Source organism: Nasonia vitripennis, chromosome 2 (genome assembly GCF_009193385.2).
Source record: "Nasonia vitripennis strain AsymCx chromosome 2, Nvit_psr_1.1, whole genome shotgun sequence".
In the NCBI taxonomy this organism is placed as follows: Eukaryota; Metazoa; Arthropoda; class Insecta; order Hymenoptera; family Pteromalidae; genus Nasonia; species Nasonia vitripennis.
Genome location: NC_045758.1, coordinates 25,730,732 through 25,739,747, shown reverse-complemented (window position 1 = coordinate 25,739,747; position 9,016 = coordinate 25,730,732). Strand labels below are relative to the sequence as shown.

At 32.1% G+C, this 9,016-nt stretch overlaps 3 protein-coding genes across 5 annotated transcripts; 1 reads left to right on the top strand and 2 right to left on the bottom strand.

The window, feature by feature from the left end:
* Nucleotides 1-633: 633 nt before the first annotated feature.
* On the bottom strand, nucleotides 634-3,533 carry LOC100117945 (asparagine--tRNA ligase, cytoplasmic). 3 transcript variants are annotated; one of them, XM_008219545.4, is made up of 10 exons: nucleotides 3,427-3,533; nucleotides 3,049-3,095; nucleotides 2,565-2,975; nucleotides 2,330-2,487; nucleotides 2,116-2,259; nucleotides 1,898-2,046; nucleotides 1,694-1,822; nucleotides 1,374-1,623; nucleotides 1,041-1,304; nucleotides 634-954 (listed from the first exon to the last, which is right to left on the bottom strand). In XM_008219545.4, exons 2-10 carry the CDS (start codon nucleotides 3,077-3,079, stop codon nucleotides 823-825), a joined length of 1,668 nt encoding a protein of 555 aa, XP_008217767.1. In that variant the 5' UTR covers nucleotides 3,080-3,095; nucleotides 3,427-3,533; the 3' UTR covers nucleotides 634-822. The 3 variants fall into 3 exon arrangements, with proteins under 3 accessions (XP_008217767.1, XP_008217768.1, XP_031780122.1); XM_008219546.2 differs by having other exon boundaries at nucleotides 3,368-3,431; XM_031924262.2 differs by having other exon boundaries at nucleotides 3,384-3,430.
* Nucleotides 3,534-3,561: 28 nt separating this feature from the next.
* Nucleotides 3,562-4,881, top strand: LOC100117980 (eukaryotic translation initiation factor 3 subunit K). Its single transcript, XM_001606809.6, has 5 exons — nucleotides 3,562-3,628; nucleotides 3,703-3,908; nucleotides 4,055-4,274; nucleotides 4,381-4,609; nucleotides 4,690-4,881. Exons 2-5 carry the CDS (start codon nucleotides 3,856-3,858, stop codon nucleotides 4,845-4,847), a joined length of 660 nt encoding a protein of 219 aa, XP_001606859.1. The 5' UTR covers nucleotides 3,562-3,628; nucleotides 3,703-3,855; the 3' UTR covers nucleotides 4,848-4,881.
* Nucleotides 4,882-5,766: 885 nt separating this feature from the next.
* LOC116416358 (palmitoyltransferase ZDHHC3) lies at nucleotides 5,767-8,330 on the bottom strand. Its single transcript, XM_031924414.2, has 4 exons — nucleotides 7,760-8,330; nucleotides 6,900-7,178; nucleotides 6,664-6,822; nucleotides 5,767-6,499 (listed from the first exon to the last, which is right to left on the bottom strand). Exons 1-4 carry the CDS (start codon nucleotides 7,870-7,872, stop codon nucleotides 6,229-6,231), a joined length of 822 nt encoding a protein of 273 aa, XP_031780274.1. The 5' UTR covers nucleotides 7,873-8,330; the 3' UTR covers nucleotides 5,767-6,228.
* Between the last annotated feature and the right edge of the window lie 686 nt (nucleotides 8,331-9,016).

Genomic DNA, 9,016 nt, shown 5'->3' with positions numbered 1-9,016 from the left:
TACTCGTACGTACATGAAATTTAACGCGTATTTCGAGTTTTTATTGATTTTTTAACTTGTCAACGAAAAAATACAATGAATGAATCGTTGATTTAAGAATAAATTCTGAATAAATTTGAAAATAGATAATTCAAATAAGTGCTTCGTTAATTATTTAGAGAATATATGACTATCGATCAGAACAATAACTGCAACATAAATTGTCATTCTAAATACTTTATGAACAACATTCACCTCTTTGCAACGTAGGTAGAAAAAAAATTCGTTTAAATATATTAAGGATGTGTGTGTGTGTACATATATATATATATATATATATATATATATATATATATATATATATATATATATATATATATATATATATATATATATATATATATATATATATATATATATATATATATATATATATAACACAAACATAGAAGAAAAATATTGCGCAATTAATTTAAACAAATATTAAAAGCAATTTAAAATAAGAATTCAAAGTATAACTTATTGGAACTATATAAGTATTGTATCAATTTATATATAAAAATTCAAATGGCGAGAAAGAATTGCTTCAAGCATGTACCGTTTGTTTCGTTATATTGCTTACAAATTCTGCACTAATTAAAAATGAAAAACGTATGCATTAAAATTTAATAATTTATTGAATATCAAAGTGAATTTTTCATGTGTGGTATTACACGATTGTATTCACATTGTACGAATACAATTTGTATCTTATTTAATACAATTATAAGAATGTTGTATTAAGAAACATATTTAAATTATTATCGATGCATACATAATTTTATTATTGCAAAAATATCAAACTTATGGGCGACAACGTTCCAAAAAACGAGGATAAAGACAGACTTCTCTGATGTGGTATCTGTTTAAGAGCCAGCAAATAAATCTTTCTAAACCAAGACCATAGCCTCCATGTGGGCATGTTCCGTACTTTCTCTGAAAGATAAAAAGAAATTTATTTTCGCTATTATTTTTATTTTTAGTTTTTAAAGATTATAATTTGTTAATCTTAATTGAATTACCTGATCAGTGTACCAATAGTAAGGTGCAGGGTCGATTCCTACACTTTTATATCCCTCAAGTAATGCGTCATGATCCCAGATACGCATTGATCCTCCTACAATTTCTCCTACATTCGGAAGCAATACATCGACAGATTCGGTCAATCTATTGTCTTCTTCACATCGTTGCATGTAGAATGATTTTATCTCTGCCGGAAACCGACATAGCATAATAGGCTCGTTAATTTTATCGGTCATTTTTCTTTCTGGCATTTCGGGAATATCCTGAAAATAATTTGCATTACAAAATTTTCATTCTCAAAGAAAATATCTATAATCGGATTTAATTTTCACCTCTCCAAATTCGTAGAAACTTCCATCATCTTTAGTGATATTGTTTTCTTTCAAATATTCAATAGCTTCGGAATAGTTCATTCTTCTAAATGGCCGTTTAGGAACTTGGAAATTAGGGTTCAATTCTTTAACAAGAGGACCCATAGGTGATTGTAGAACTCTATCAACAACATCACAAATCAAATCTTCAAGCCTGTCCAATAAGTCATCAAAAGTGATGAACGGGCACTCGGCCTCGATGTGCGTGTATCTGCAAATATTTTATATTATTTATTTTTTCACCAATATGGTTTAAATAACCCGTGATTGCTTTTTCTTACTCAGCAAGATGTCTTCTAGTTCTTGATTGCTCTGCTCTGTAAGATTGAGCAATGCAATAAACATCACCCATGGCAGGAATACAGGTTTCAAGATAAAGTTGAGAACTCTGTGTAAGGTATGCTTCCTCACTAGGCAAAAAGATTTTAATAATCAATAAAATTCATAATTGTAAGAATAGTAGAATTTTATAGATGTAATATTACCCAAAGTAATTTAGTTTGAATAGAGTTGAGCCTCCTTCTACTTGAGTTTGTACAAGAGTTGGAGGAGTCACTTCACAGTATCCTCTATCTTTGTAGTGATCTCTGAATGCTTGAGTCAATACTGACCTCATGATTAAGATTCTAGATGTCTACAAATAAATTACATTGGTTAGCACCAGATTTTTAATTTATGAATCATTAAATAAGTATATACGTACATTTTCACCACGAATCATTATGTGTCTGTTATCAAGTTGAACATCAGGATGAGCTTCTTCGTTCAAAATTCCATCGGCTCCACCAGGAGGTGAGTTTCCAATAAGTTTCCAGTAGTCAACGAGTAATTCAAGTCCACCAGGAGCCTAAAGTTATAATAGGTGAATCATAGATTTGTGATTGTATATACATTGAAATATTTTAAGATGAACATACAGTTTTTCCTTCAGGAACCGGTTTTAGTGTTCCAAATATATGAACAGAAGCTTCTGTGTTGAGCACTACGGCATCATAAGTTTGACACAATTTATCATTCAATATACATTGGAGGAATCCAGTTCCATCTCTTAAAGTTATAAACATCATAGCTTTGCCTGCAGAAAAACAATTGTATTTAAAAATTTTCTTGCATCCAATATATTTTAATTATCCTAGGTAAATAAACAAGTACCTTGACGCCTCAATCTATGTACCCAACCAAATATCTGTACTCTTTGTTCTTTGTGGTTTTTAGCACAGTTAATTTTAATAAGAACAGCCTCAGGCAAACTTTTGTCCTCTTCAATAATAATAGTTTTAGCTTCATCCAAATTCTTTGATCGCTTTTCCTCATCTTCTTGCAGTTTCTTTTGCTTTCCTTCACTCTTGTACTGTTCCCTCAACCAGATTTTTTGGATTTTCTTTAGTTGCGATTTGGCAGCAAGTTCATACTTTTTTCCTTCTTCCTTTGAATCCTGGTAAATTTCAGGAAAGGGTTCCTTGCCTGCGTGTCGCATAGCTTGAAGAATAGATTTGAAAGGCTTTGATTCAGTTCCATCTCCATTCTCATCACTACCAGTCTTTTCCGACGTATAAATAGCAGCTGTAATCATTTATTCTGGATAAAGATTGTTCAATTTGGAAATGATAAACTAGAAGATATTTATAAAACTTACCAATAGCTGCCTTTGACTCAACTTCTGGCATGTCTGATTTTTATTGGCTGTTATGAAAAAAAAAGAAAATTAGAATAAATCAATTTCATTGCAAAACTGGAAAGAGTAAATAAGAAACTCCACAAAGGTTATATGCTCTGAATCAGCATCAATCACATGAATTATTATAACAATATGGAATTTCTAAATTGTACTATATTTAAATTTATAAAACATATTGCAGACAATTTTTAATAAAAATCGAAGAAAAGTACATTAAATAACAATTAAGAATAGCAAACCAAACTGTAATTATTCAATATACAAAAAGCTACTCAACAGTACAGAAGGAATACCTATTATTACACGTATAGACAACAAATTAAACAACTATTGTACCTTATCAGCAGCCCACGACTGATGCAATTTCTAAAACTTTTAAGATTCTGCGGTTTTTAATGTGCTACATGTGCAATGTAGACGACATATATATATATATATATATATATATATATATATATATATATATAGGATATAGAAGTTCTTGCAAGTCGACACGTTCCCTATTAATTCTTCCGTATCCGCCCGGTATTTTAACTCGGTAGGTAAAATCATTTTCATTTATGCTCTCTATGCTCTCATACACGTAGATATATGCGTATACATGTCAAATAGTTTACCCTCTAGATATATCAGTGTATCAGAGACCGAAGCGCCGGAGTCACGATTCCTTTCGAACATAACCTCTTTTTGTAATCGGTTTATGTATTCATCATAGCTTAACAAATTTAGTTTGAAAAAAAGTTTATTCAAAACCAAACAGTAATTATGGCGGAAGCTATGAAACAAAAACTCGTGGACATGCTGAAAGGCATAGAAAGGTAAGCAGCAAATTTTTCAAATAAATATTTAACGTATTTGACAATGATGGAACACATGCTTGTCAAATTGCTCCAAATTAAATGTTTTACATCGTTCATCTTTTTGTAATTATACGTGCGATAACAAAAATCTATACCTCTTTTAGGTACAATCCAGACAATCTTAAAACTTTGGAGAAATATGTTGATATCCAAGTAACAGAAAATGCTTATGATCTCGATGCAAATCTGGCTGTTTTAAAGTTGTACCAGTTGAACCCATACCATTATGAACAAGAAGTAACTTGTCTTATTCTTCTCAAAGCACTAACAAACTTGCCACACACAGATTTTGTGCTTTGCAAGTGTCTTCTAAATGGAAGCATCGTAAGTGTGTTTGATAATATTTTCTGAAATTCTGAAAGATGCTTTTTTTTCTTTTCTCGTTTTACTAATCTTTTCGCAACTAAAAAGTTTTACTTTCATTTTGCAGATGGAGGATCCAGATATACAAAACATATTAGATTTAGCCAACTTGTTGGAAGAATGTCAATTCCAAATGGCTTGGACACAAATAAGAAATATGCATGATCTTTGCAGTAGAATTGTTGGATTTAATGATTCCATTAGGAAATTTGTCTGTCATGTTGTTGGTATAACATTCCAGACCATTGATAAAAGTCTTTTGGTTGAATTGCTTGGTGGTAGGCCACAAGTGAATGGTAAAATAGTTTATTATTTTCTATCACTATTTTAATTTGAAATAAATCTTATTAACCATCATAATTATTATATTTTACAGAAGAAGTATTAAGATCATGGGTTAAAAAGTATGGATGGAAAGAAGAGAGCGATAACATAATCTTCATTGCAAACCAGGATGAAAATATAAAGACGAAAAATATAACTGAAAAGATTGATTTTGAAAATGTTGCTGGATTGATGGCACAATGTCTGTAATTTAATAAATTTATAATACTTTGAAAAATGCTAATTTTTATTATGGTATTTTTTGGTGTTACACTTCAAGATTTGCGTTATATCAAGGTCCATTTCACAAATGGAAAAATACATTTCTTTCGAGACTCAATTTCTTAAATTATTTATAAATAACACTTTCATTTAGAAAAGTAATATTATATTTTATGAGCAATTGCATGAACATAATTTTTCTTCGATACATCTTCATTCCAAAATTACATTAAATTGTTGTAATTAAAATAGGGCTCTCTTATGGCACAGTAGTGCCTATGATACTTTACACTTTTATAAATAAATTTAGAATGCTCTTTTCATAAATGAAATTTAATAATTAAATAAACCAAATCAATGATTCCATGTTACTTTTTATTGATTATTCAATGAATGTAAAAATGTTTAGATATGAATTTCTCTTTCAGTAATTCAACACCTATCATTTTATTAGATTTTGTATCATTATTTTCTAAATGATTGCTTGTTTATCAGTATTGTAATTTTAATTTTTTACTTTTAATTTTCATTTGTTTAGATGCATTAATTAAACCTCAAGACTTTTTTTCTTTGTTCCTTGTGGGTATCCTTGTGATGTGCTATTTAATTGAACATACTCCACCATGTCCCAAAAAACCTCAAGACTTGTACTTGGTTATGTAGCAACAGTCTTTTATTAACTTGTTGAAATATCTTAGAAATTAGAATATTTGCATTAAAAGAATGCGTTTTCATATTCCACTTACGTATATTTAAGATTTCAAGAAAATTAATATATATATATATATATATATATATATATATATATATATATATATATATATATATATATATATATATATATATATATATATAATCATGAATAAACTTGTTGCATTACAATCTGTCATAAACAAGTAAGTGTATATACACATGCATAAAACAGAAACTGCAAACAAATCCAAACATAATTTAAAATATAAAACACATTACAAAGACTAAGATATAATATAAAATATGTTGTTAATCATGGAAGTTCCTATTGATACACATAACACAGCTTTTGAAACATTGTGACATTATTTTAATCGTACTTTAATAATAGTTTACCATACATCCTGTCTATGGTTTTAAAAATATTTTCGTCTATATGACGCTTTCTTATTCTTAATGTCTTGATACTGCCTTTGGTAAGAATATAAAAAAATAGTGGCACAAGATTTTATTACGTTTCATCAATATTGTTAGTTTAAATCGAATTCATTCCAATAGCAATCGTTATAAAAACTAAAACCACCTAAATAAGATAAATAAATATAAAACTTTCAACTTGACTGACAACTCCCTTTTAAAAGACTTTCTTTTTGCTGACTTAAATTAGATAATTTAATCAAACTTGATGGTCTATAAGATGATCATCTCGCCTGAAAGAATAACGGGGAGGATTATGGCAAGGAAGCAGCCAGAATATAGGATGGCTCTTGCCACAGACTTGAGCTAGTAGAGTAAAAGCATGAGTATTCTTATGATGATTGTGAGTTCCTTGTACACGTTCAACAGCGGTTTCATCATCAAGAATAGCTTGGAATTGATATATTAGAATAGCAATTACAAACATTCCAAACAATGATGATTCTAGAACTAGTATCACACAGTGTAAACTGAAACAAAACAATATAATTTTGTAGCAATCATCAATAATCATTGTAATACTAGTAATTTAAAAATATGCATGTTTCTTGTCACAGTTATTTATAGAAAAGCTATTATTCTTTGCAAATAATTTTTAACTAGAAATTAAGCAACTCTCAAAATCAGTACTTACATGCGACTCTGTTTTATTGCAATATCATTGCTGCACTGTGGACAATCAAATACCCAAGACACGATTACTAAGGCTATCGCGTATAAAGCTAGAGTACCGACATACACTAAAAATTGTATGAAGTATTTTTGATTTCTTTCACCAACACAATTGTTTATCCTGAAAAGTAGGAATAAAGAGATAAGTATTCCAATACTATCCATCCACAGTAAATATGCATGATTAATCAATCGTACCAAGGACAATGATGATCCATTCTCCTAATGCACCTTTTACAAATCCTACAATGATGTGCCCTAGGTGGTCTGTAGGTCTCACACCTAGTGCACACAGTCCAGTCATCTCTCTCATCACAATCATCTCCACCAGAACTTCCTGTATGAATATCCGAAAAGTCCATCCTTGATTGCGGCAACGGCACAACCCCTGGATCGCTGCATACTGCTTTCAGATGCGACATCATCAGCAGCAGCACAACAGTATTGAATGTAATGACATGGAATGGCCCCCACAAGCTAGAAATCAAAACAAAGTTGTGGCTTTATTCTAGCTTGTACCTATATGTCTAGGCATACGCGCACAGGCAGAAAAGAGGAAACAGTTATTCGAATGTACAGTTAGCTGTGGTCTATACGCTCAACTTGGCTGTTGTATACAGGCGAATAAAAACACGTCATAATGAACGAACAAAGGCACTGCTATCACGCGAAACGCAGCGTTTTAAAATTGAAAATCGAGCAGACGAACACCTGCCGGAAAGAGCAAAATCAAATTAATAAACGGCCGGAAATATATCACAATGCACAATATCCGATATTGAAAGAGCTGCACTTGCGAGCGATCGCATATATGACGTCACGATGCAACAATGCAAAACACAACGTGCGCGAACGATTCGTAAAAGATGTATAAAACTTCCTCATAATATTCTCTTCTGCTATATATCGAACGCGCATATAGCAGAAGCCGAGAGCTGTCAAGGGGCCGAAATATATCTCACGCCACCGAGCAATGAGAACAAGAATATAGAAAAGTGATATACGATAAGCGAGAGAGAGAGAGAGAGAGAGAGTAGGTGTAAGTATATCAGAATTACCTATCCTGCATGGTGTGCAGTATGATCCACCGCACGACGACATAATCGGCGTAGAATACCGCGACGTAGGTCACGATTATGCAGACGATACCGCAAGGATCCCTCACGAACATTGTTTATAATGTCACGCTGCATGGGCGAGCAGAGCGGCTGCTTTTTCACTCTCGAGAGGCAAATTTTTATCGGGTACGTATACGTATATAGTCGTTATATACGCGTCTGTATCACTCTTATCTCCTTGTCATCGTCGTTTATCGCGATCGTCGCTGCATCAGTCCAGGTAGGCTAGATTCTTATATAGAAACTTTGAACACTGTTTCCTAGATAGAGAGAGAGAGAGAGAGAGAGAGAGAGAGAGAGAGAGAGAGAGAGAGAGAGAGAGAGAGATTGCACTTGTACGAAGTGCTAGCTGCAGAGTGTGTATAGGAGAGGAGGTCCTTTCACTCGTCGCGACTTTCACATTTCACGCGGCCGACGAGCTATATACTTGCGCGGCGGAGATGTTGCTGCTCTCATGTCACCGCACGTGAATCACCGCGGCGACGTGTCTCTCTATATTGCACGACGATGTGTTGCACTTAGCTCTCTTGACCCCCCCTACCCCAGCCTACGAATTTTGGATATATATATAAATAAAAATACGTATAGATGTATTTTTAATAGCACTTCTCAAAAATATTAATTATATAAATAGCTCCCCCGTAGTTTATAAATAAAAAATAGGTAAAGATCGCGCATCTTATAACCTCGACATCTCTTCAGATACCTACAATTCGTTACTTCTTATAGTCTTAAAAAACTGCACCATGCGTGAACCTAATTGCACCATAGCTAAAAATCCATAAAATGCAATATTAATTGCAAAAAGTTAATAAAACCCAATTTAACTATCGCCGAACTGCACGGCGTCTTGGCGCATGCGCGGCGCATATATTCTAGGGTTTTTATTTTGGAAGCATTGTTACCAATGCTATCTTGAAACTGATCGAGAGAGAAAGAAATGGAGAAACAATAAACACAAGATTAGTTAGTGAAGTTATTAATTGTTATGTAGAATAAGGCCTAAATGAAAAAGATCCAGGTACTAATAACACGCTCAAAGTGTCAGAGTACTGTTGGAATCAAGGAACTTATCATACAAGATATTATTTTCTCCAAAGGTTCTATGATCTTGATTTAAATATGACACTGCAAGAAATTTCAAAAAACAAGACTATAATAGAGGTTACAATAATTTACGTAGCTGTTAAAGATCAT

Excerpts from the sequence above, each read along its gene's own strand:
- LOC100117945 (XM_008219545.4), bottom strand. The coding sequence starts at position 3,079 with ATGCCAGAAGTTGAGTCAAAGGCAGCTATTG. Across the intron at positions 2,976-3,048 it reads TGAGTCAAAGGCAGCTATTG|CTGCTATTTATACGTCGGAA; the intron begins GTAAGTTTTATA and ends AAATGATTACAG. Across the intron at positions 2,047-2,115 it reads TAATGATTCGTGGTGAAAAT|ACATCTAGAATCTTAATCAT; the intron begins GTACGTATATAC and ends ATTTATTTGTAG.
- LOC100117980 (XM_001606809.6), top strand. The coding sequence starts at position 3,856 with ATGGCGGAAGCTATGAAACAAAAACTCGTGGACATGCTGAAAGGCATA. Across the intron at positions 3,909-4,054 it reads ATGCTGAAAGGCATAGAAAG|GTACAATCCAGACAATCTTA; the intron begins GTAAGCAGCAAA and ends TACCTCTTTTAG. Across the intron at positions 4,610-4,689 it reads TGGTAGGCCACAAGTGAATG|AAGAAGTATTAAGATCATGG; the intron begins GTAAAATAGTTT and ends TATATTTTACAG.
- LOC116416358 (XM_031924414.2), bottom strand. The coding sequence starts at position 7,872 with ATGTTCGTGAGGGATCCTTGCGGTATCGTCTGCATAATCGTGACCTAC. Across the intron at positions 6,823-6,899 it reads ATGGATCATCATTGTCCTTG|GATAAACAATTGTGTTGGTG; the intron begins GTACGATTGATT and ends CCTACTTTTCAG. Across the intron at positions 6,500-6,663 it reads GCAATAAAACAGAGTCGCAT|TTTACACTGTGTGATACTAG; the intron begins GTAAGTACTGAT and ends GTTTTGTTTCAG.